Raw genomic sequence first — 26,526 nt, 5'->3', positions numbered from 1 at the left:
AACATCTGACCTCTGAAACAGCAATTTTGATCACCCATGTCCTCTGAGTCCCTCTCCTGTCGGGGTGGTACCCACCCCTAGGGCTGCCACAAGGGTGGGGTGAGGCACCCATGCCGACCTGTCCACAGTAAAGCTGCACTGGGAAAGCCCCGGTGCTGACCACACACTACAGAACATGTGCGCAGACGTGGAAGAGGAGGGCACATCGGACGGATGATGGAAGGTATGTGCACATGTTTTAAGTTGGACTCACGAGAGAAATCCTCAGAGGAAGGAGTTACAGAAAGCTGCACTTAATTCAAGGAAAAACATGGTTGGATAATTAGTATCTCCTTTAAAGAATAGTGAAATGACTAAGCAATAATCTTTGGAGGAAAACTGAAGGAAAAAGAAAACTTTCAAAATAAAGGCATTTTTCAAGCCTCTCTATAATATGAATATCTTGCTGAGCAACTAAGTTTTTATTTTAAGGTCATTCTTTCACTGATAAAATAGAAAGACTTAATATTTTACTTTTCACAGATATTAAAGTTCCTTAGTCTTTTATTTGCTCAAATGATTTGAAACATTATTTATGTGATTCTGCAAAGTCTACAAAAACAATAGTAAAGGTGAAAATTACATTTTCAATTTTTTTTATCAGCTGACATAAAACACTCGATAAACTTATACTGAAAGCACAATGTTTCAAGCAAGTAACAGTGTGACCTGACTTGGCAGTGTCCAGTTAATTCACTGTTGTTACAACCCAGCACAACGCAGAGGGAAGAAAAGGGACTCTGACAGTTTCCCAGATGCTGACACAGGAAACACCCTGCAAGAGTGTGTTCGCTTATCGCTGTGGGGACCAGCGTCAAATAGCTGTCCCTTCCCGGAGCAATGCCTCCCCGCCCCCCGCCCCTGCCTGAGGGCCACCACTCCTCCTGCGCAGCCACCAGCGGGAAGGAGCAAACGCCCAGTGCTACCACACCCTTTCACTTAACAAGGCTAGGCATCAGCTCCTTTATCGAAATCTACCAACATTTTAAATTACCGCAGTAATTCAAATGAAAAATAAAAACCAATACTCTACGTGGACCAATCAAAATCCCATCTAAGGGAGAAATACGGATAAAGCCTGGTGAATTGTATCAATATCGTGGTTGTGATATTACACTATAGTTTTGTAAACTGTTACCATTAGGGAAACTGTTGCACAAGGAATTTCTCTGTATTACTTATAACCTCACGTGAACCTACAATGATCTCTGTAAGATTTTCAAAAAAACAAACCCAACTAGGAGCCAGATCCAGTTAAAGAGCTTTTGCACTTGGGTTGGGGACCAGTAAACCAGTCCTGGGGACCAAACCTGGCCTGTGACTCTGGAGTTTAACATGTGAAAAGGGGAAGGAAGGAATGAGGGAGGGAGGGGAGAAAACACAAAGCAGAGACCATACACGGCATGCAAACCCTACAACTGTCCTCCCTGTCTCTCCAGAGTCACGCAGGCCCAGGCTCCAGGCAGGCCCTCTGCAGCCTGATCCCGCCTGTAAGGCTGCCTTGGGGGCAGGACCACAAACCAGGTCTTAATTCACGGTGGGTCACTCTGCAAATATTTATGAATAAAAAGCAAGAAGGGTCTATCCACACCCTGGATTATGACTCAGTCACAAAGACGGGATGGAGCTCTGCAACAGGCTACAGCACAGACCAACCGTGAACACATTACGCCGAGTGAGAGAAGACACGAAAGGACAAACACTGCACGACTCTGCTTAGGCAAACACATGGAGACAGAAGGGAGACCGGAGGTTCCCGGGGACTCTGGGAAGGGGGAAGGGGGGACTTACTGTTTAATGGGTGTATTCTATTTGGGATGATGAAAATGTTTTGGAAATGGTGGTGATAGCTGTACAACACTGTGAACATAATGCTACTTAAACATGGTTAAAGTGGCGAATTTTGCATATACTTTACCACAGTTTAAAAAATAGACAATGTGACATATGAAAAATCATATAATTATACACTTAAGTGGATGAATTGTAGGGTATATGAATTATATCTCAATAAAGCTGTTAAAAAAGAAAGATGAAAGTAAGAAAAAATAAGATTAGGAACAGGCAAAGATCTAATGTTTGGATATAAAAAGGTCCTGATAAAAGGAGAAATTCAAGGAAACACAGTACTAAAAACTGCACAAATGAAAAGAATTCACAAAATCTTCTCACATGAAGATTTAAAACCACATAGTTAAAGAGCATGTCACATACCTAAGAATACAGACCAAGAATAACTAATAGCAGCATATACTCTTAACAAAATCACAAAACTTTAAAGAGAGAACATTTTGGGAATGGAGGCCAAAAAACCCACAAACACACACAAACCTAAATTAAAAAGGAAAAGCAGCACTGGCTGGTGTGGCTCAGTGGATTGAGCGCTGGCCTGCAAACCAAAGGGTCGCTGGTTTGACTCCCAGTTGGGGGCATAGGAGAGGCAACCACACATTGATGTTTCTCTCCCTCTTATTTCTCCCTCCCTTCCCCTCTGCCTAAAAATAAACAAAATCTTAAAAAAAGGAAAAGCAAATCAAAACACCATCAAACTTGACAGCAAGTCCTGTCGAAGCAAGCAGTGGCATACTGAAGATGGATTCAAGGGGAAAGAAATGTGGACTAAAGAACCGTGGCTCACAGAACCGTCTCTCAGGAGCAAAGACACAAGCTTGGCCTGCGGGGTGCAGGGAGTCCAGCCTCCACTGGCCTCCTTCTGGAGACCCTGCTGCAGAAGGGCCTCCAACAGAGAGCACGACCAGAGAGTCACCACAGGACTGGGCCTGGCAGGGGACAGTAAATGTAAGTTACTCCCCGTGGAACTGAGACATGAAGGCTGAAGGGAGAGCCGCGTGACTGCCATGTGCTGACAGCGCACAAAGGACACGGCTACTTTGAAGGACAGAGAATGGGAGGACGCGAAAACAAACTGCTGTTACAGAGCCCACAGTATCTCACCGCCCTGTGTGCCCTGGAGCGCGAGGAGTGTTTGCACGGAAGAAAGAAGACACAGGTAAAGAGGTGAGATTAAACCCCCAGTCTGGAACAGAACAGACAGGAGCTCAGGGCCTGTACCAGGGGCGCTCAGGTCAGAATGTACACACACACACACACACACATTCCTCTTCTTGGCTCTTTCCACACACAAACACTAAACAAAAGAATGTAACTACACTAATAACTGAAAAATGAACCTTTAAGACATGAAGCATTAGTAGGACTAAAAAAAATTACTACATTATAGAAAAAGGGGTTAGGTTTACAAAAACTATGTAATAACTCAAAAATTCCATCTAACATCTTTCCAACAAACAGTAAATGGAAGTGTACACATACAGAAAAGCCACAATTAGTGGTAACTATCAAACCACAGAAAGCTAAACACAATTGGAAAATTGGAACAAAACAAGCCGAGAAACCCAGCGTTGGCAGTGAACACGTGTGTCTGGAGGATTCACTTCAAAGGGTCGCATCTCACCTGCAGGGACAAGTAAAAGCCGTCGTCTGGTCCTGTCAGCTCAGCCCAGATCTTGGTGGCTTCCTCCCAGGACATTCCCCTCTCCACACTAATCTGTCAAAGAAACAACATCACTGAAATTCGACTCACTTCTATGAGCGCCCACCAAGGATGGCGCACCTGAATGTCACCTGACTTTGAGACTTACCGTATATAACTCTACGTGACCAGATGTTGAATATCCCGGAGTGAGAAACTTCTTAACATCACTTTTCCTCACTTTCTCATCTCCAGAACCAAGATCTTGAGTAAGAAAAAGCAACACATAAATGTAAAAAGAACATTTTAACAGGAATACATGCGATGGCTAAAATACCTCCCACTTACCCAAGATTCCCATATCATATCTTCCATTTTTTTTGGCATTTTGAACAACTGCAGTGAGCGTGTCTGCAAAATACTGAAATAACGCGTTCTGTTGATGCACCTCCATGCCCAAAATTCTATTTAAGAATTTCCCGATGTTGTTATAATCTGCAATGACAAGATTATATAAAAGGTTTAATAGACACGATTGGCAATTAAATTGTGTTCATCAAAGCTTAGTTCAAAGCCCTACTTTCTCCTCTGAAGTCTTCCTTCACCACTTGTGCGCTGTTCCCAGAACAGTTACCATCTGGCCATTTCTACTCTAGCAACTAGCACGACCACGGCACACGCTCCAAATGTTTGATGAACTGAATTTCTGCATCTTCAACTCCACTTACTGAACACGATTTGACAAGAGAATGTTTGTTCTCCAATATTAGCTCTTAGCTAGTAAAGTTTTGAATGCTACAAGTCATGAAGCTGAGTTCTGGCTGCATAATTACAATGTTCTGGAACTTTGGAAGGTAACCACTGTCTGAGCTCCAGCCTGGATTTCACTTTTTTTAAAAGCTTCACAGCTGCCCTGACTGGTATCACTCAGTCAGTGGGTTGGGCATCGTCTCATCAAAGCAAAAGGTCATGGGTTTGATTCCCGGTTGGGGAACATGCCTGTGTTGCTGGCCAGGTCCCCAGTCCGGGGCATGCAAGAGGCAACCGATTGATGTTCCTCTCTCAAATGGATGTTTCTCTCTCTTTTTCTCCCTCTTCCCCCCTTCTCTAAAAATAAATAAATAAAATCTATAAAAAAATAAATAAAGAGCCCTGGCTGGTGTGGCTCAGTGATTCCCATTCAGGGCACATGCCTGGGTTTCGAGCCAGGTCCCCAGTAGGGGGCGTGCGAGAGGCAACCACACATTGATGTTTCCCTGCCTCTCTTTCTCCTTCCCTTCCACTCTCTCTAAAAATAAACAAGCAACATCTTTGATTGATAAATAAATAAAAGCTTCACAGCTGATCATATATGCAACCTGCACTGAGAACTGCTGCTACTCAGACAGAAGTTTAATGTCTTTTGAATAACAAGAATAGAAAGAAGCCGCCCAGAGTGCTTTGTGAGCACTCAGTAACAAGGGATGGAGAACCAGGAACTCAAAGCCTGCCCTTCAGCCTGACAAAGGCAAAAATAACAAAATGGGCATTACTGATACAGCACCAGCTGCGTGCTGTGTACGTGCAAAACCAATGCTGTTACCTTTATCTAGGGTGAGAATTCCTGAGCGGTCTTCTACGTTTATCAGGCCGACTCCTATCAGTCCTTGTCGGACATCTGTAAGAAAATAAATTCATAAAAAATCTCACAGCCCAAATCAGCTGTTACCTGACTAATCAAAGTAGACCAAGTTCTAGCATTAAGACAGCCTAGCACTGGCAGAGGTGGCTCAGAGGGTTGAGCCCCAGCCTGCAAACCAAATGGTCTCTCCCGTTTGATTGCTGGCCAGCTCCCCACATGGGGCATGCAAGAGCCAACTGATCGATTATTTCCCTCCTTTTCTCCCTCCCTTCCCCTCTAAAATAAATAAAATCTAAAAACAAAAACAAAAAGAAAGAACAAGACAGCCTATGTATCTTCCGCAGCTCTTATTAGCTGAATTAAATGGGTCCTACCATCCCCAAAGGTCTTTAGGCACTCTGAAATCTTAAGCCTCACGCTGAATTCTGTTATTCCACAAAAATGGCTCATCTTTCCAAAAGCACTCTTTTGCAGTGGAGATCCCTGGCTACACAGATGTCACCTGTGTGATTTACACAATTCTGAACATGTAGCAGAATACTAACCTACGTAATTGTGTAAATAAGGACAGAAACATGCTTCCTTCCTAAATGTGACCTATCAATACTCACAAGGTAATGCCCCCCACCCCCGGTAATGTGTACAGTCGGCATGTTCTAGTTGCATTATGCAGGGGGCAGTTTATGGTGCTTCAACAAATAATACTGGTGTCTTACAAAATAAGCGAGAGAAAATAATCAGGAGGAAGCATGGAGACATCTTATTTACACTGTCGTTTAGCAAGCTAGCCCTCTGCTGCACGCTCAGAACTGCTTAGATTCTACGGGTAACCATCACGTAGCCAAAGGTCTCTACAAAACCACCTCCTTTTAGGAACTCATTTTATCCCCAAAAATTACCAGTAGAGGGTGAGGCAAAAGTAGGTTAACAGCTGTTCATATGGAAAACACTATAGTAATTAAAGAAAAAGCTCTTGAGTCCTGGCTGGGTGGCTCACTTGGCTGGTGCGTCATCACAAGACACCAAGGTTGCAGGCGTGATTTCTGGTCAGGGCACATACACGAACCAAGCCATGAATGCATCGATGAGTGGGCCAACGAACCTATGTTTCTCTTTACCTCTCTTGTCCCCCAAAATCAATTTAAAAATTTTTAAATTAATCTAACAAAATGACGTTCCTTTATTAATCTAGTCATAACATGCAGTATGCTGCCAAGAGTTAAAGCACTTCATTTGAATGAAATTTAATAAATTTATTGCATACTGTTAATTGGTCAATATAGGTGTCTAGTAACCTTTAATTTCTGAATTTTATGCAACTGATGTTCAAAGAAAACTAAAAACTAAAGCAACACTGTACAAACAAATTTCAGTACCACCTTATCAGTACTCACTTTCCTTTGTTATGATTATTTTTAAAAGTTACCTTTAAAGAATTCTCCAGGATACTCTGGAGGTGGTGATACCATAGGAGAATCTAGGTTTACAATGGATTTCATGACAATTTCTAATGCATTTCTTCCATACTGCAATAAAACCAAAAACAAAACCAGTTTTAACATTTGGGTACTATTCAATCATATGACCAACTGAACAGTATAAAAACAATTATCGTAACAGAGATTCAAAAACAACAGGACTAATTATCTTTATACATATTTTGTACTCCCTAGTGCTGAATTCACACCTTTGCACACAGCAGATATTCAGTAAGTAACTTCACTTCTAGGAACTCACACTTGATTCATTCACAAGAATGTATTACATTCCTATTTTCCAACAGCAGTAAGATTGTATTGCAGAGTTGATCACTAAAGACCCAACTGACATGTGAAACCCCTCTTACTGGGTATGGGAAACCACAATTTTACAGCAAAACCTTACGAGGAGGCAGTTTTCAATTTTTAACTGTCCCCTCAAGGTTTCAGAGATATGAAATCTGAAGTGTACCTTATTATCAAAGTTGAACCTGCTCAGATCTCTAGATTCTGTTGCTCTTCTGTCACCATGAGTAAGTGCCCCCTATCAAAACACAAAATCTCCAATCAAGGCACAGAAGACAGGTATCATGCACCATCCTTTACACACAACTACACAACAACTCACCAAGCTCTCAAGTCTTTTAGCAACAATAGATGCAAATCTTTGTTCTCCTGCCAATTCAGAAATCAGAAAGACATATTCGGGCGCAGTAACTTGGTTTGATCTATGAGTTCGTCCTGTAACAACATTAAAAAAAAATCAGCCTGTGTTCACTAGAATTTTGAGGCCTACTCCTAGAATTTAACACTAAGATAGCATCTAGACACCCTGAAACTAGAGGAAAAATACACAACTGTTAAATGCGAAATGCGTGTATTACTACTACCCTAGTGTGGTTAACCATGGTGTCTCGCTGAGGCACACCGCTACTCTGGACTCTCTCCAAAGTCTTGTGTACAGTCACCGGGTACCAGGAGCATGAAGACGAAATGGGGAGGGAAGATCACCGAGCCCTCCTCGAAGCTCCCCAGGGCTAAAAGGGACATGAGTGGCACCTCATTTAGGTCTGTGACGAAGACACTCCTGTGAGCCCCGTTCCTAGACAAATGGCATAAGCCCCATGGAGGCTCACTGGAGCTCATTTACATTTTCAAAAATAGGTATGAATTCATGATGAAATCTCTACCGTAAGGTAAATGCAACCCACAAACACCTCCAAAATCTAAATCTGTCCAGTTTTAAGGTGTCTGACATTAATTACAGACTTTGATATGCACACACTGCCCCAATGACTCCACTGCCTACTGGTGGAATTCAGTGTAGGAACTCACCAAATTGTTGAATTGCTCTATCAGCACTCCAGGGCAATTCCAAAGTCATGTGAACTCTTCGCCTTTGATTTTTGGCTCTCCGATCTGCTTGTAAGGAAATACCTGAGCTGGCAGCTTCTGATATGATAGCAATATTCTGTATCAAATATAAGAGGGAAAAAGATCACCTCTGCACAAAGACAAACAGGGAAATACCCTAAAGAAAGTCCTTAGGTCGACTACTGGGGGTCCACCACTGCCCACTCGCTGCTTCTTCCTAAATTAAGAACCTACAATTTTAGCTGAATACATGGCTGCCCAGAATCAGGATTACATTTCCCGGTCTCCCTTGCAGCGTAGGGTGGGCACACTCCAGCCAGTAAGTTGTAGTGATATGAACAAGGTTCAGAACGTGTCCTTAAAATTGACAACACTCCCTTCTCCTCGCCTCTCCTTTCTGCTGGGTGAGATGCAGAAGTGTAACGAATGAATCTGAAACAGCTGTCTTATGTGGGGGTGACTTGGAAACAATGACCCGCACATTAAAGAACAAGACAGAAGAGGCCTACTCTTCAAGCAGCCACACCAGCCTTTATTTACCTATTCAGGAAGACGTGTACAGGAGAGAATGACCTTCTACCTTGATCAAATCAGTACGACTGGGTTTTCTGGCACTTAACAGCCAAAATTATTTCCAACTAATACAATTCCTAATGCATATGGGCAATCAGGAAACAAGTACATAAAATAACAGATACCATGTCTACCTACATCCTGTGAAACACATAACGTGAGCTTTTAAATATATTTAAAACACAATTTTGACAGTGCTATCATCTACTTCCTAGTTGCAAAGCAGAAAAATCCACTGAAATATAATCCAAAGTATGGGTAAACAGAGATGATTTTATTTTCCCCCTTTCAGACTAAGACATGGCAGTGAGTGGTGCTACCTGTTTTTTTAAAATCTCATCAGCAAATACTTAAAGCAATTCCAACTAGATGGAGGAAGAACTGAGCTGAGAGTCTTAAAAGCTAACGAGGTTTATTTGACAATAAGAGCCTCTGAGGGCAGCTTAATTCTCTCCAGTGCTCAGATGCCAGGACAATCCACCAGTCATCCAGAGCCAACTTACCCTAACATGACAGGACAGAGTAACAAAGACAGCAGCTAAGCCAAAGGACCCCAGTACACTGGGCACACTTCACACACGTCCAGATTCTGAATCAGACGGGGCAGGGGGGTAGTGTTACATATGGTGCCCATAGGGTGACCCGAAAGAATACAGCATTCTAACATTTGGATTAAGGATTTCAAAGCCCTCCGAAGCTACCAAGAACCACATCTAATTCTGTGCACAGCACGAAACATTACATTCATTTTAGGAGAAAATAAAGTATGTAAGTGTTCAGTGATTGTATGCAATTATTTAAAAATATAGAATACAGGGAGGAACCAAGATGGCGGCGTAGGTAGACACACTGCGCCTCCTCGCACAACCAGAACTGACAGAGAATCGAACAGCAAGGGGGACCGGCTCCAAGGAAATAGAAAATAAACATTTATCCAGACTGATAAACCGGACGAACGGCGGCAGCGAAGCACACCGCGCAACCCAGGGCTCCAGCTCGGGGGAAATAAAGCCTCAAACCTCTGATTGAAAGCGCACCTGGGGGTTGGGGCGGCAGCAGGAGAGACTCCCAGCCTCACAGGAGAGGTTGTTGGAGAGACCCACAGGGGCCTAGAGTGTGCACAGGCCCACTTACTCGGGAACCAGCACCAGAGTGGCCCAGTTTGATTGTGGGTATCGGAGTGAAAGATTGAAATCCGGATGAGAGTGACGCGGGCGCCATTGCTCCCACTCGGCCCCTCCCCCACATACAGCGTCACAGCGCAGCCACCAGCATTACCCCGCCCCGTGAACACCTAAGGCTCCGCCCCTTAAAGTAACAGACGCGCCAAGACAAACAAACAAACAAACAAAAATGGCCCAAATGACAGAACACTTCAAAGCTCCAGAAAAAATACAACTAAGCGACGAAGAGATAGCCAACCTATCGGATGCACAGTTCAAAGCACTGGTTATCAATATGCTCACAGACTTGGTTGAATCTGTTCGAAAAACAGATGAAAAAATGAAGCCTATGCTAAGAGAAACAAAGGAAAATGTACAGGGAACCAATAGTGATGAGAAGGAAACTGGGACTCAAATCAATGGTATGGACCAGAAGGAAGAAACAAACATCCAACCAGAAAAGAATGAAGAAACAAGAACTTGGACAAATGAGGAGAGGCTTAGGAACCTCCAGGACACCTTGAAACGTTCCAACATCCGAATTATAGGGGTGCCAGAAGGAGAAGAGGAAGAACAAAAAATTGAAAACTTATTTGAACAAATAATGGAGAACTTCCCCGATCTGGCAAAGGAAATAGACTTCCGGGAAGTCCAGGAAGCTCAGAGAGTCCCAAAGAAGCTGGACCCAAGGAGGAACACACCAAGGCACATCATCATTACATTACCCAAGATTAAACGCAAGGACCTACATCCAAGATTACTGTATCCAGCAAAGCTATCATTTAGAATGGAAGGGAAGATAAAGTGCTTCTCAGATAAGGTCAAGTTAAAGAAGCTCATCACCAAGCCCTTATTATATGAAATGTTAAAGGGAGTTACCTAAGAAAAAGAAGATCAAAAATAGGAACAGTAAAAATGACAGCAAACTCACAGTTATTAACGACCACACATAAAACAAAAACGAGAGCAAACTAGGCAAACAACTAGAACATGAGGGTTGTCAATAAGGGAGTGGGAGGGGGAGAGGGGGGTAAAGGTACAGAGAATAAGTAGCATAGATGATAGGTGGAAAATAGACAGGGGGAGGGTAAAAATAGTGTAGGAAATGTAGAAGCCAAAGAACTTATAAGTATGACCCATGGACATGAACTATGGGGGGGGAATGTGGGAGGGAGGGGGGTGGGCAGGATGGAGTGGAGGGGGGGGGAAATGGGACAACTGTAATAGCATAATCAATAAATATATTAAAAAAAATATATAGAATACAACATTCAACAGGCATAATGTATATTAAAAGAAAAAGAACCTTCCAAAGATTAATCTAAATGTCTAAAAGTACGGGCAATATTCTTATCATTGAAGAGCATCCAGCCCTGGCTGGCATAGCTTGGTGGGTCCAGTGCTGGCTGGCCTGCTAATCGAAGGGGCACGGGTTCGATTCCCAGTCAGGGCACATGCCTGGGTGGCGGGCCAGGTCCCCTGGGGGCAGGGAGGCACGTAGGAGAAGCAACTACAGGTTGATATTTCTCTCCCTCTCTTTCTCCCTCCCTTCCCCTCTGTCTAAAAATAAATAAAATCTTTAATAAAAAAGAGCACTCAACAAAAAAAAAGAAAAAAAAAATCCCAGAAAAACATACCTTATCTCCATCCATAAATCTTTGTTTTTCTGTGATATTTAGTATTTCCACAGGGACATCAAGTTCAGATCTTGACTCGTAAGATATGCTTCCGTCATCATTGCTTACGACCCTCCCCTTGCGGCCGGTCATCTGCAGAGCCAAACAGACAGTGCCCCTTAACACTCACAGCGCCTGAGACTCGGCCCCAGGCCCCTCACGGGGAAACCTGGTGCTGCAGGAGGGACAACAAGCCAACGTGCTCTGCGCACCCCGTGCTGTACCAGGCACTGGGGGAGACAGGCACTGAAACGCAGTTCTGAGAAGTTCCAATGCCACTGAAGGCAGCAGACACGTGGCAATGATCCCAGAGGCTGCCTGACAGGTGCAGGGACAGACAAGAGTCTCGGAGCAGACACTCAGATACTAAGGGCTCTGGGATGAGGAGGGGAGTAGAGCAAGGGCACTGAGATCCGAGAGTAAACTAGACAGATCATTATGTGATACCCAAAACACCGCTCATTCCACAGGGATTTACAAATAGCAAAAAATTAGCAGAACAAGACACAACCCTGCTCAAGTCCTGTTTACCTCAGCAACATTCTCAGGGCCGCCAAGTTCATCGATAAGTTCATCCAGGGTATTAGGGGGGAGGTCTTCAGCTAATTTTTCTAGTTTATCAAGTAGGTCCTTTTTCATCTGCTGGGCCCTTTCCACGGCGTCCTGACTTGTTATAAGGCTATTGTTACTGTTGGTGTTACTGTTAGCTAGGTAAGAATACATTTGTTAACAGTCAGTACAGAGTTTAAATACTCGGTTTGTGTAAAAGCACGTCACAGACAAAGCAAGTGTCCACAGGGGTACCTGGTGCACTGTTGGGAGCAGGCGAGATAACTGGTGTAGACGAGAAACTAGGTCGCTTCGATCCAAGACCTGATGCTAATAAGGCACTTTGAATGGAATCTGGATCTATACTTTTCTTTCTTTTTTTATCTTTGTTTTTCTTGTGGTCTTTTCTGATTAACCAAGGATCTGAAAGTTAAGCAAAGATATGTCAAGTCATTTGTTAAAACAAGTACAGAATCATCAAAGGAAAACAACTACTCAATTTTTTTTGTATTTTTAACTGATAACTTGTAACTGCTTGTCAACTACCGCGGTCCATTACATTCATACACTATGAGGGGGACACAATTCCACAACTTGAGGTTAAAAATAACTGTACTAACTTGAGGTCATCATCGCACATAAAACAGCAAAACCTCTGTGAGACACACAAGCTGGGAGCCCTCCACCAAGCAAAGACTAGAATCTGTGTAATAATTCATACTTCACAGAAAGAAAGTATCTCAGGGCACACAAAAATAACTGCCCCTCCGCCCCCACTGGACAGGCTGATGGCTCACCGTCCTCGTCGTCCTCACTAGACTCGTCTCTGAAGGGGTTGAAGTCGTCATCGTCCCCAGAGCTCACATTCCGGGAGCTTCCGCAGTCACTCTCATCGTCGTCAGAGGCGTCCGATTCGCTCCCACTGCCGTCAGAACTGCTGCCGGCCAGGCCGCCTACTTTCCGTGCCTTTTTGGCTTCTCGAGTTATTTCTTCACCTACCCTCAAATCCCAAATGAGAGAGTCAGCCCCAATACAGTGTTCTGAAAACCCAGGAAATTACGTTTAGTTCACCAGTTAATTCAAATGAGACTGGGAGAAGAAAAGCATTTATGTAAGTATATAACAACAAATAAAATTCACAAATAAGTGCTAACCTTTTGAACTTTCATAGAAATTAGGTCATGTTCAATTATGCTTAAGAAGAAATTAGAGACATAGATACAAACTCAAGACTGCCTTCAAGTGTACAAGTTTCAAAATAAATTCAGAAGAGTCCAAACAATCAGAATCTCTGCCACTGTCACAATTTATCTATCAGGTTGAGAGACAAGGTCTCATTAATTAAGTTTTGCAGAGTATTTAAAAAATAAAATACTTCAGACATGGCCAGGTGGCTCACTTAGTTTGGTTGTCCCATGCACCAAAAGGTTGTGAGTTTGATCCCCAGTAGGAGGGTATATGGTAGGCAATCAACCAATGTTTCTCTATCACACTGATGTTTCCCTCTCTTCCTAAAAATCAAAAATATGTCTTCAGGTGAGGATATTTAAAACAAACAAACAAAAACAAAAAACCCATGTTGAAAAAAGAACCTTAGGAAAAAAAAAAAAGATTTTTATAGAACACAGCTAGCTGACCCTAATAGCATGGGTTTGAACTACACGGGCCCACTTACACGCAGATTTTTTTCAATAATGAATGTAAATGTATTTTCTCTTTCTATGATTTTAATGACATTTCTTCTTCTCTAGTTTAGTTTATTGTAAAGATATAGTATATAATATACATAACAGCAAATATGTGTTTACTGACTGTTTATGTTACTGACAGGGCTTCCGATCGACAACAGGATACACAGAGAACAGACAGACAGCTGCCAGAGGGGAGGGAGCAGGGGGCTGGGTGAGGGTGAAGGGATTAAGCAAAAACAAACCAACCAACCCAGAGGGAAAGGGGAAAAGGTGAAGTAAGAGAGGGTAAAAGCAGGGAGCACACAATAGAATATACACATAATGTATTATAGAATTGTACCCCTGAAACCTATAATTTTATGAACCAATGTTACCCCAATAAATCCAATTAAAAAAACAGGCTATTTAGTAGTTAAGTTTTGGGGGATTCACAAGAAGTAGAGGCTTTGATTGCACAGGGGGTTGGAGCCCTGAATTCTTGTGTTATCCAAGGGTCAACTGCACAAAAAATGTATAAAACTGCATTTTTAGCCCTGTCTAGTATGGCTCAGTGGATTGGGCGCCAGCCTGCGAACCAAAGAGTCGACAGTTCGATTCCCACTCAGGGCACATGCCTGGGCTGCAGGCTAGGTTCCCAGTAGGGGGCATGCAAGTGGCATCCACACATTGATGTTTCTTACCCTACTTTCCCCTCTCTCTAAAAATAAATAAAATCTTAAAAAAAACCCCCACGAAACCCTGCATTTTTAGCCCTGGCCGGTGTAGCTCAGTGGACTGGGTGCCAGCCTGCAAACCAAAAGGTCGCCAGTTCCTTTCCAGTTGTCAGGGCACTTGCCTGGGATGCGGATCAGGTCCCCAGCTAGGGGTGTACGAGAGGCAACAGACTGGTGTTTCTCTCAAACATCGATGTTTTTCCCTCCCTTTCTCCAAGCAAAAAATAAAATCATAAAAAAAAGCTATAAAAAACCTGCATTTTTAAAACCAAAATGGTGCTCATTTGAATTATCTTACTGGATATTCAGAAAAGACAGTTAAAAGAATCCAATCAAAACTAAGAACATTAAAAGGTTAACATATCTGCCCTGGCTGGTGTGGCTCAGTGGACTGAGTGCCGGCCTGCAAACCAAAGGGTCGCTGGTTGATTCCCAGTTGGGGCACATGCCTGGGTTATGGGCCAGATCCCCAGGAGGGGGTGTGCGAGAGACAGCCACACATTGATGTTTCTCCTGCCTTTCTTCCTCCCTTCCCATCTCTTTAAAAATAAATAAAATCTTTTTTTTAAAAAGGTTCACATATTTAAGATGCCACTGATCCTAAGACATTACTTTTCATGCCAGTAAGGTAAAAAAAAGCATTGCCAGTTATACTATAACCACCCACTTTTAGGTGCATTAAAAGTATACAAAATGTATTCCTTAGAATGAATGAAATAAGGTTTAATTAAGTGTCAAGCATTGGGTTTAGAGCACACACCATCACATTCTTATGTTATTATCACTATTAATAGCGAAAGAGCCTAAAAAGGTAACTTCTCAAACACAGTAAGCACCTAAACACAAACCCAAGTTTGCATTGCTATAAAATATCTAACAAACATGGGCTAGTGTATTCCCAAGAATGAAGAAATAAGACTAACAGAAACCTCTCTGAATAAGAATATAAATACACACGTGAACGCAGGCTGACAACAGAAAGGTCTGGATTTAGTTCCCACATATCCTCCACTAGCTGTATGAACAGGGGAAAACTCCTTAACCTCTCAGTGTACCTTAATTCCCTGTTTATAACACTGAAAACTATTGGTGGCTGGTATGGCTCCACGGACTGAGTGCTGACCTGTGAACTGACAGGTCACCCCTGCGATTCCGGGTCAGGGCACATGCCTGGGTTGTGGGCCAGGTCCCAGCTGGGAGCATGTGAGAGGCAACCCATAGATGTTTCTCTTTCTCCCTTCTTTCCCCTCTTTCTAAAAATAGATAAAAATCTTTAAAAAAAAAAATTTTTTTTTTAAACCCTGAAAAACCAAGACCTGCTTTCATATAGATCCCTTGTGTGGACAGGGTTTAACATCATGCTTAGCACTATTCAAATGGTTCCAGCCCTAATTTAAAACGGGCTTCTTCTGCATTCAAAACTACATGAGCAATGGTGAAAATATGCAGCCACTTGCCGATTCAAGGCAGGCAGTTAAGTCCCGAAATAGATCTGCTTCAAAATGCTCAAATCTATACTGTTTTCAACATAAAAAAACAAAGAAACAAAACACCCACCTTTTCGCTTCTTTATTTTCTTCTCTTTACAAGGACTGTCTCGCGGTGAACTGCTGTTACTTGGAGCTGTGAGGTCGATTCCCAGCAAACTATAAAGCTTTTTCCTGTCCGGAGCAGGGAAGTGCTTTTCAATGAGTGACTGCAGCACTCCTCTGTTTGCAGGAGGGAGAGAGTGACGTGAGCGACTCAGTCGGAAAAATAAACACATATACTTCTTAAATACTTCTTAAAAATCAACACACTTTGTTCAATCTTACAAAATATTGATTATCCAGCTCAAATGAATTTTAATATTCAAAGAGGACATCCAACTGCAGCATAATGTAAGCTGAGCCAAATAGGCAGCTTGTATACTTTTTAGTAGCTCTGTATTAAAAAGTAAACTTTTTAAACCAGTTTTAACAACGTTTTATTTGACTCAGATTGCTCCCGCATGCAATCAGTGAGCTATTTTACACTGTTCCACCTGCAGTCTCTGAAACCTGGTGTGCGTTTTATACTCACAGCACTTCTTTCACATGTGGATGAGCCACATGACCGGCTCCATTGCCCCGTGTGGCTAGTGGCCACCACATTAGGTGGGGCGGTGCCAGGCACACATGTATAGAAAAGCACAGATTAGCAGGGGCATGTTTTACTTTTAAAAGCAATTTTTATTTGTATCTATCTTAAATGGAGCCACTTGAATGTAACCCCTAAGGGAAGACATAGTATGGTGGTAAGTCATTTTGCTAATTTTGCTACCAGAATTAGAACAGGCAGTTCAGACAAACAACTAGAAAAATAATACCAAAAAAAATGTTTTTAAGAACTCATTTTTCACTATCTTATGACTGCTTGCAATTATTAGAGCTTACTAAACTGAGGCAAACTAAACTAGTTTCTTATCGGTGCTCTCCTTACTGAAGCTGTAACTTCAAACGCACAAGTGTGACACTGAGACGCACACAAACCAGCTGGCACAGACGCCCACAAGGCTCGGGGCAAACAGAAAGCAAGCCCGTCCGTTAGTCCAAGTACTGAGCATAGTACTGCCAAAATGCTCCACATCTCAGCTTTGCTGTTGTTTTCCAGCAGATATACTTACATATCCATACAGAATTGCAAAAACATCGGAAAAACTTAAAGAGGATATAGATGAATCAAATATTTTGCCTCCAGGAAATGCCAACATTTAAACTAATCTAAGTCAGGGATTTTCAACCAGGATGGCACAGAAATGTTTTAAATACGCAACACCTGTTTCATCAGGGGCATGAACTGCTTTTCCCTTAGACCGTCAAATAAAAAAATGACAACGGCTGACGTAAAATAGGTGTCCTGTACAAATGAATCAAAATTATACATATTTTTGTCAGATCGAGAAAAAATACTAAAGGGGGACCCCCCAAAAACTGGAATTGTTCTCTGGAGGGTGGGTCCCTTGTAGTATAGGCTTCCCCCACTAATTGAGTGTTTTAGGAACCCATTTGCATCAGTATACCAGCTGGTGTTCTTGTGAGAGGCTGTGTTCAGCTTCAGCGAATTTTTTTTGAAGACTGTTTTTAATCCATCTGCCCATTTCATGGTAGGTGACTTATGTGCACACCCACCCACACCGTGCTGAGTGTTCAGCAGTTTTTAAACAAAAACAACATGCCCCTGTGCCCCACCCTCCCTATTCACCCCATCTCACTCTGAGAAATTTTTTCTCCCCCAGATGAAAAAAGCCATCAAAGGTGTGGAAGAGGTGAAACAAATGGTAAAGCACTAAAAGGCATCAAAATCCAAGAGTTCAGAAACTGTTTTGAGCAGTGGGGAAAAAAATGTTTCGGTAGGTGTATTGTATCAAATGGAGAATACTTTGAAGGTGGCTGAAGTTTAAACATGTTAAGATAAATACACAATTATTTATAATAAATTACGGGTTTATTTGGGTCCCCCCTTGTGTAATAGTTTTTGGTGTACTGCAAAATTTTAGTAATCACTTTATGTGTTCTATGAAATAAAGAAGGTTGGAAATCACTAAGTAAAAACTCAAAACCAAAAAACATTACTTGGCAGTTGAAACAAAATCATTCAGTTCTCCCCCGCCCTCCTCCAAGGCTTCTAAGGTTCTGGCTTCTCCTGTTGACTGCAGACCAATGACGACACACTGGAGAAGAAGGAAACGATACAGAATTTTATGTAGCAATCATACATAAAAACGTGCATGTGGCTATTTAAAGACGTTTTAAGTATTTATTTAAAAAAAGATTTCAAACAAAAATGACCATCATTGTACATATGCACTCACTTAGTCTAGGTACATTTGAGACATGTTTTGTGTAAAAACTTAGCTAAGAAAACAGGATCAGAGCAGTGGACATGACTGAAGCCCCTACCCCAGTTTCTTTGTGCTTCAAGTAGAGATACATGCATCAAAAAGAAGAAAACCTTAACAAATATACATCCATGCCCTGGCCGGGTAGCTCTCTGTTGGTTACATAGAGACCCAATACACCAAGGTTTGAGTTCAATCCCAGATCAGGGCACATGCAAGAAGCAACCAATGAATACATAAGTAAGTGAAACAACAAATAGATGTCTCTTTCTTCCCCACCCAGTTCCACTCCCCCTTTAGGGGGGAAAAAAAACATCAATTACACATATTATATACATATCTCCCCACACGTTATCAGTGGTTGTATCTCTGTATGACCAAAATATAGTCCACGTGCCCTGGCTGGTGTGGCTCAGTGGATTGAGTGTGGGCCTGTGAACCAAAGGGTCACCGGTTCGGTTCTCAGTCAGGGCACGTGCCTGAGTTGCAGGCCAGGTCCCCTGGTGGGGGGCTCGAATTGATGTTTTTCTTCCTCTCTTTCTCCTTCCCTTCCCCTTTCTATAAAAATAAGTAAATAAAATCTTTAAAAAAAAATAATCATGTTTACCTCTTTACATTTTTTGAGCTATCAAAATTCTTTATGACCAGGCATTGCTTCTATTGCTTTAAAAACCATCTTTTACATTCTTAACTACATTAATAATTTTGCAACTATCTTCTAGAAAGAGGCTTTACAAGTAGAAACCTCAATACCCAAAAGACTTAAAAACACACACACACAACCAAAGAACGAATCTCTCAATGTGTTGTCCAACTTACTTTTCCATTCTTGATTTCTTCTCGAGCTAGCTGCACAACCCGCTTGACTTTGGACGCTATGCACAAGTACTTGAAGAACCTCTGATGCGCTGACCAAAACTGCCCCCACATGGACTTCTTCATCCGCTGCTCGGCGTCAATCAGGTCTGCCGCTTGCTGAAACCGCTCCCTGGCAATGACCCACTGAGGACGCACAACCAACACCTTAGGTGTTTCATCTTTGAGTGAGTGCACAGTATTTTAAACTAACTAATTCAGTCAAAACAATCTTAAAGGCAAGACTATTTAACATTAATTGAATGACGTATAATCAGTAACTTGGGATCTTTAAAAATTTTTTCCAAGACCCTCACACAGAGGTGTCCCAAAATTCTTATTAACCAATGCAAGTATTTTAGGAAATAATTACATTGTGATTTTTAAAATTATGCAACTAAAACAGTGACTATTGTTATAAATTAGAAAAGAGAAGGCTTTGAATATGAGAAAAATAAAAATGTGACGATCTGTTGTTTTCTAGCAGAAATATACTCTTGTGGGTTGACCCACATTACACTGAACAAAACTAACAGAAACATTAGCAGGTACATTAAAAATAGTAGAAATTAAGAAAAAAATCCTCACCAGCTTGACTGCTTTGTTATACATTTTTACATAGCTCTGAGAAAGAAGAACTTCCTCAATTTTGAAGGTCACTCCTGTAAAGCTCAGCTGTCGAGCAATGTACATTCCTCTTAGCTTCATATCCATAGCAACTATTTCCATGGCACCAACACCTCTGAATAAAATTAAAACACACATAACTCTCATTAAATATAGTAGGGCATTAACATACGTGAAAGAGGTCTCAGCAACACCCATCTCTGAGACTGCTCCTGAGAGCAGCCGTGAGCTGCTTTACCTCCGTTCCACTGCTTGGATAAAATCACTGAACTCTCTAAACGGAGTTCCTTCACCCCATATTCCAAGACGGTTCATGTAGGCCATGTTCCGTGGTTCAGAAGCACCTGGAAAGCACCAAAATAAAACATATTACAGCTGAAAAGATAACCCACACATATTTCTTTTGAATAAATAGCTACTCACCAGTGGCACTAGCATAGACAACTCTGGCTTTTGGCAATTTGTTCTGGAGCTCCAGAACTGCTAGGCCTGTCTTGGTTGGCTTAGAAGAACCAACAGGACATAAGTTTTTTGCTTTATGACATTCATCAAACACTATCTGTAAGAATGGATTAAGGAATGTATCACATTAGTAGCATGTGTCTTCAATCTTTTAAGAAGTTAATTTTTATTTCCCCAAGGCATTGGGAAATATCCAAGATTTCTAAGCTGATGGTCCTGGGGTAAAATTCAAGATTATTAGGGGAAAGGATGCTGTTGATAATACGCTCCTGGGCATTAACCAGTTTTTAAAAACACCCACGCACCTATCGTCCAGCTTTGCCAAACCATTAACATTCTGCCATATTTGCTTCCGATTATTACTTTCTTCTTCGTTAAGATCACAATCGTCAATGAAGCCCTCTGTGTGCCTTTCCTGGACTTCACACCCTGCCTAGGGTCTCAGACACATCTACACACTTCGGTGTTCACTGTAACCTCAGTTGGAACGGAGGAAAAGATCCACCACACAGACAACTTCGGCAAATTCTGTCAGTAGAGGCCTGACCAGTGTGCCTCGCAGCCGACATTTCAAACACGGCCGTCCCTCCAGTAGGACAGAGAAGTGTGCTGGGAGCAACTAAGCCACGAGAGCACTAAGGCCGTTTCCCCTCAGGAGCTTTACCGTGTAAGCGTGCAGTGGGGATCTCCAGGAGGGAAGTACAGTATTCAGCATTTTGCACCCCACGGACATTTTCCTACACCAGGAACAACAAATACTGGCCCCTATTTGAAGCCAAAGGAGAGAATCCGTTCTCTGGCCCCCTTGGACTCTGTGTAATCATGAAAGCTGGCATCCCAGCAACTTCTTTAATCTTAGGATTCCTGGTTTCCAAATGTTCATCCTTACATTAACTTTTGTGTCATTAATAAATACAAAAATGTTTGTTGCAAAGGATACCACGCCATCGAAGTCATCACCACACCAATGCAGAAGCTGTTTTAACCTTGTTTTGTATTTCCCGCCGGACTGGCTTTCACCAATGAGGGAAGAATAAGTAGCAAAAATAACACCCTTTTTCACACTCCCATTATGTTTGGAAGAAATTTTTCCATACTTAAACTAAAAAAAAAAAAAAAAAAAAAAAAAGAGGAAAAATTTAGGAAATATACTTTTCTCTCTGAAACATTTACCCCACCCACACTTCCACAGCAGGAGGCTGGTGGTCCACACTGGGCTGCTCAGGGAAGTCAAGGACTCTCTAAGATCACACATAAAACGTCTTATACGTGTGAGTGCACACACACAATGCTTGCACCCACACAAGTGTGCACACCTTTATGGTGCAAGGGTCCAGTTTTCAGAGTCTCAAAAAAGCCTATCACCAAAAACTGATTACAAACCAAACTCCCCTACACAGGTCATGTTTAGTCTACAAATATTTTTATGCATTTAACTACAATATGCAAAGCACTGTAAATTCTGAGGGAAACATAAGAATTATTGATTAATAATTAATGTGTCCTCCTTCAATTACACTGACTCAAGAAATCAAAAATACTTTAGATGCCAGTTACGTGTTTTTGTTCTGAACAGTTAGTCATCATTCAAGCCGTAGAATTTTACCTATCGGTCCAATCAGGAATGCTCACCCCAAAAAAGCCCTGGTGAGCAGGGCAACACCGAACCAACCTAGGACTCACGTGGCAAGTAGATTTATGTTACTTATTTTCAAAGGGCCAAAGGGAAGGGACTTGCAGGACCCAGGCCTGTCTATTCTACCCTGTAGACCCAGCAATTTGTGCATAAATAGAAAACAGTAAAGATTTGCTAAACATTAAGATTCTAATCATGTGAAACTGTGCTTTAGACACTAAAACACATTGTCTTCCATTTGACAGAACTGTCTTAACATGCACACAGGTGCGGACATGCAAGTCCACTGGGTGTACAACCATCTACACTGGTCTGGTCTCCACACCACGTGAGCCCTCTAGCGCTATGACGGGCACACGCCTGTCCGCACAGCTGGGCTACATCCGTACAAAGTAACACTGAGGACTGGAGAATAAACCCTGGAGAGACAATAAACCCAGGGTTATTCTGTTACAGCCCTGCCCGGCCCGAGTGTGCCACACAGTCGCCCAGGTACTGCCAGAGGCCAGTGCTCACCAGGCTTCCTGAGAAATAACTCACTGAGTCCTTGCAGCAGCCCCACAGAGCAGAAACTGATCACTCCAACATCACACATGCGTCAACATTTATTGAATGACCAGCTGAACAGAAAACTTTCATACCTTATTTAATGAATGGACCAAAATGTTTTTTGCTCCAATATCCCTCAAATCTCTTTCAGCATCATACTTTAAATCATTTGAAACACTGAACCTGCCAAAAAAATAAAACAAATGCATAAATAAATGCAGGTTCCATCATTCTGGCAGTTTTCAGGAATAAATAAAACCAAGCTTGATGACTCAAAAAATGTCCACCTGCGCATGAGAAGCCCCCCCACGTGCTGAAGAGACCACCTGCACAGGGGTGCTCCCACAGCTGGCCGTCACACTCACCACAACGCTCTTTTCCTACTCAGCAGATAGTTCTCATAGATGATTCCGGCAATCGTCCTTCCTTTCCCTACACCAGCACCATCGCCTATTAAGAAGCCGGCACGATCTCCGTTAGGTAAGAATGTTTCATGTTGCTGGAAAAAACAGAAGAGGCTGGTAGTTAACCTAATCCTTTTAACATTTTGGCGATGAGTCCTTCATACACGGTTTCCAGGTTATATTCACACGACCTACGTTTACATAAAACGGCATACAGTCCGGCTTACTAGGACACTTTCTTTCCATTCACCACACATCCAATCCTGCTTCCCTCACACTCGCCAAGTAGCCAATGCGAACAAATGGACACGCGCTCTTCCATGGCCCTTCCCACACTCGCACGCCCAAAACCACACTTTCACATCACACACACGCAGGGCTAGGTGGCTACTAGGCCATTATTTCATTTACAAAGATAGAGCGTAACAGAAATCCCTTAGAAACAACTGGTGTAACTCTAAGTCGCTGTTTGAAAAGCTGACACGACCCCTGACCAGTCACACCACAGTTTACTCCATCACCCCAAAGGGTGCGGGCTTCCAAATCTTTCCCGGCTTCCAGCCACTGTGGGGAAAAGCTGCAATGAACAGCCTGTAAGCTTTGTTCTTATCCAGTGTTCTACGGGCTAGAACCCCAGCAACGGTACTGGGGGGTCAAAGGGTATGTGTACCGGAGTTTTAACCTGTATTCCCAGTGCATTCCAGAAGGTTATGTATAGCTTTTGTCATTTCCACAGGCAATACACTCCCCACATTCATGCTACCTCCATTTAATGTTCTAACACATAGAACGCCTACAAAGCCACACTCACAAGTGTTTCATGCCAGAAAAACTTACCTCTGGACCGAAACAACTGTGCTTTACAGACTGAGATTAGAAATGAACGGGGTGTGCGGTTCCGGGAGAGCCCTGCTTACCTGGGCTGCGTATGTGATTGCCTCCAGCTGCAGTGCTGACAACCAGCCGTTGTCGATGGTCTCTTCAGAGATGGACGTTTTGTACCAAACATCAGGAGGAGTAACACTGGATAAAGAACTTGTTTCCACCACAGCGTCTGGGTGACGTAGCCCAATTTTTACTAAATGAAAATTTTAAAATACTTCATTTTAATTATTCTAGACAAAACTTCCAGTTGTATTTTAAGATACTGCCTATTTTTCCTATGACAGAAAATAGGAGTAAATAAGCCCAGGATTCTATAAAAAGGCACTGATGACTGCTGAAGCACTGTCTAAATGTGACTGAGCCCCTGCGAGGCAGCCGGGCTGGTGAGAGCACGGCCGTGCACAGACAGGCTGCGGCTGCATCCGGGGCGGGGCTCACACCTCCACAGCAGGTCTGACCTCGGTCAGGCTGTGCAAGGGGGAGACAAGCGACCCATGTTTGTTCCTCTCTCCCCACCCTTTTCCTTTCTTCCTTAAAAAAAAAAAAAAAAAAAAAAAAAAAAATCAATAAAACATACCTACCTTCGAGTGAGGATTTAAAAGTGTGGCGGAGAGAAAAATAAAAAAAAGAACTCTTGCCCACAAAATTAAACAGCAACTACTTCTCAAAAATGTATAAAGTGAACATAATTTAAAATAGGGGTCAATAAACCTTTTCTATTCAACAGTGAGGAAGTAAATTATCTGCAGTTTTGCAGAGTATCTAGTCTCTCACATCTACCAAACACGGCTGTTGCAGCTGCAGCCCGTAAAAAAAACAATGGGCGTAGCTATGCTCCAATAAAACCTTATTTATAAAGACAGGCAATGGTTCAGATTTACTTTGACAACCTCTGGTTTAAAGGGCCATCGAAAAAATTTCAATCCTTTTGTGAAGCAACTATTATTGGGAGGGAGGGACATAAAATTTCAGAAAGTACAACCTAAAACTCATTTCAAATGACCAGAAAAGCATGAGATCTTACAGCCAATACATGGTTGGTAAATAGAGATTTTTAGTTTAAGTGGTATTATTAGTGGCTTTTTATAGAAACCCAGAGTATACAGAAGACAAATTCTAGCTGTACATTTTTTTCTCATATTACTTAGTTTAATGAAAACATGAAAATTTTTACACAAATTATTAATTTTCATGGCCATTATGGAAAAAAGGCAGAAATGATGTTACTGTAAACCACTGATTTCAAATGGCACATCTTATTTTTAAGATTGTCATGTTTTTATGATTCGTTTTAGATAGGCTCTGAAGACTACATAAAGCTAAGACACATTTATAATCACTGTTAACATGAGCAAAATTTACTTAAAACAAAATAAAACCCAAGTTTTTATTCTTGGTTTTAAAAGACTTCAATCTAAAACAAAGTTCTCAATTTGTGTAGGAAGAAGAAAAAAACCCTCAGTAAAACTTCCATGTAGACATTTTCCAACGCATCACAGTTTAAAACATTACAAAGCTTGTGCCCATCAACCCCCGAAGCACCCACCCAACCCTGGTAAACCCCAACAGACACCAATGTGCGTGGGAAAGTTGTTCGAAGTTCAAGAGGCACCGAGAAATCTTTCATTAGTTTGACAAATCCCCAGACATACATTTTATCGGCATGTACTCAGCATAGGTTTCTGCATGACCCATCTCCTCCTCATCTTCCTCCTCTGGCTCATCTTCCTCTTTTACAACAGGCACCTTCTGCAGCACAGAGAGAGCATCATCAATTCTGATTCCAGAGACCAGAGACCCAGCCGACACAGAAAAACTCTACTGTAAAAACACCCACAATCTTCAGTCCTGGAAGTATATGACATGCCACTTCTACAGTCCCTGAAACTGGGGTCCCCACCTTGTGGCTTCCCTGCTTCTCCAATGATGAGCACAGACAATCCATGACCTACTCGTACCCCTAACACACAAAGGGGTCACCACAGGGCTCTACCTTCCCTCCAGCACCACCACCTCAAACTGCTGGCCCCTTTCTTTGTGCCCACCATGGGGCCTCCATCCTCACCCCGCAGCCCAGTCCAGGACCAGGACGAGGGAGGGGTCTGGGGAGGAGAGGCAGAGGAGCCCAGCAGCACATGCCACCTCACAGGCGGAGTCTACATGTCACGCCCCACACACTTTTTAGTTCACCTCCACCTGTCTCCTTTCCCTCTAAGGCTAATGCCAATGCCCCAGCCAACTCCGAAGTTTGAAGGTCCCTCTGAAGGACGGAGTTTACTGTCGACTCCTGTGCCCCACAGATACAGCCACCACCACACTCAGGGTCCCCTATCAGCCATGCTCCAAACCCTGGCACATCTGACAGTGAACCGGAGTTACCAGTGACTACACCAGGGAAGCAGGAGGAACCCAGACTGTCCCAGCAGGCAGAGCAAAGGGTCACCACTGTGGGGCGTTCCCTTTGTTTCTCCAGAGTGTAGAAGGGAGAGGGTGCGGGGGGACGGGGATAGACAGACCCTGGACAAGCCACTGTTCGCTACCAGTAAAACCCCCAGGAAAGCTCTTCATGAACACGAACTGGTGGGAGGAAGGGGACAGAGAAACAGCTGTGAAGGCCAGGGCACCGAGGAAGCAGAAGGAGAAGAGAAACCCAGTAGGACCTACAGAGAAAGCTGAGGGTAACGTGGCATTGGAAGGGGCAGCTCTTCTTTCGTTTTTATTTACCCATTTTTATTTGGTCTAGAGCAGAACAGGAAGGCACATAGATGCTCAATGAATGTGGGAAGAAAAAGGGCGGTGGGAGATAAACATCCAATCAATATGAACCCAGAGTCCACAGGAAAAAATCCAAAAAAACTCTGAATGCTCTGAGAAAGCAT

At 42.7% G+C, this 26,526-nt stretch overlaps 1 protein-coding gene across 4 annotated transcripts in view; it reads right to left on the bottom strand.

Moving 5' to 3' along the window:
- SBNO1 (strawberry notch homolog 1) overlaps positions 1 to 26,526 on the bottom strand; it is a 49,352-nt gene that overhangs the window by 5,800 nt on the left and 17,026 nt on the right. For all 4 annotated transcript variants that reach the window (XM_024566629.3, XM_024566630.3, XM_024566631.3 and 1 more), the window contains 23 exons: positions 25,300 to 25,396; positions 23,680 to 23,840; positions 22,724 to 22,857; positions 22,451 to 22,541; positions 21,114 to 21,275; positions 20,135 to 20,270; positions 19,950 to 20,055; positions 19,673 to 19,826; positions 19,049 to 19,231; positions 17,964 to 18,061; positions 15,928 to 16,079; positions 12,764 to 12,961; positions 12,222 to 12,389; positions 11,949 to 12,124; positions 11,379 to 11,510; positions 7,967 to 8,102; positions 7,260 to 7,372; positions 7,104 to 7,175; positions 6,580 to 6,679; positions 5,115 to 5,189; positions 3,881 to 4,027; positions 3,702 to 3,796; positions 3,515 to 3,607 (listed from right to left, as the gene is read on the bottom strand). In XM_024566629.3, coding sequence (XP_024422397.2) covers positions 3,515 to 3,607; positions 3,702 to 3,796; positions 3,881 to 4,027; positions 5,115 to 5,189; positions 6,580 to 6,679; positions 7,104 to 7,175; positions 7,260 to 7,372; positions 7,967 to 8,102; positions 11,379 to 11,510; positions 11,949 to 12,124; positions 12,222 to 12,389; positions 12,764 to 12,961; positions 15,928 to 16,079; positions 17,964 to 18,061; positions 19,049 to 19,231; positions 19,673 to 19,826; positions 19,950 to 20,055; positions 20,135 to 20,270; positions 21,114 to 21,275; positions 22,451 to 22,541; positions 22,724 to 22,857; positions 23,680 to 23,840; positions 25,300 to 25,396 — 2,979 coding nt within the window. The remainder of the gene's footprint in view (positions 1 to 3,514; positions 3,608 to 3,701; positions 3,797 to 3,880; positions 4,028 to 5,114; positions 5,190 to 6,579; positions 6,680 to 7,103; positions 7,176 to 7,259; positions 7,373 to 7,966; positions 8,103 to 11,378; positions 11,511 to 11,948; positions 12,125 to 12,221; positions 12,390 to 12,763; positions 12,962 to 15,927; positions 16,080 to 17,963; positions 18,062 to 19,048; positions 19,232 to 19,672; positions 19,827 to 19,949; positions 20,056 to 20,134; positions 20,271 to 21,113; positions 21,276 to 22,450; positions 22,542 to 22,723; positions 22,858 to 23,679; positions 23,841 to 25,299; positions 25,397 to 26,526) is intronic.

This window comes from Desmodus rotundus, chromosome 7 (assembly GCF_022682495.2).
Source record: "Desmodus rotundus isolate HL8 chromosome 7, HLdesRot8A.1, whole genome shotgun sequence".
NCBI classification, from domain to species: Eukaryota; Metazoa; Chordata; class Mammalia; order Chiroptera; family Phyllostomidae; genus Desmodus; species Desmodus rotundus.
This window is presented reverse-complemented; position numbering and strand designations above follow the sequence as displayed.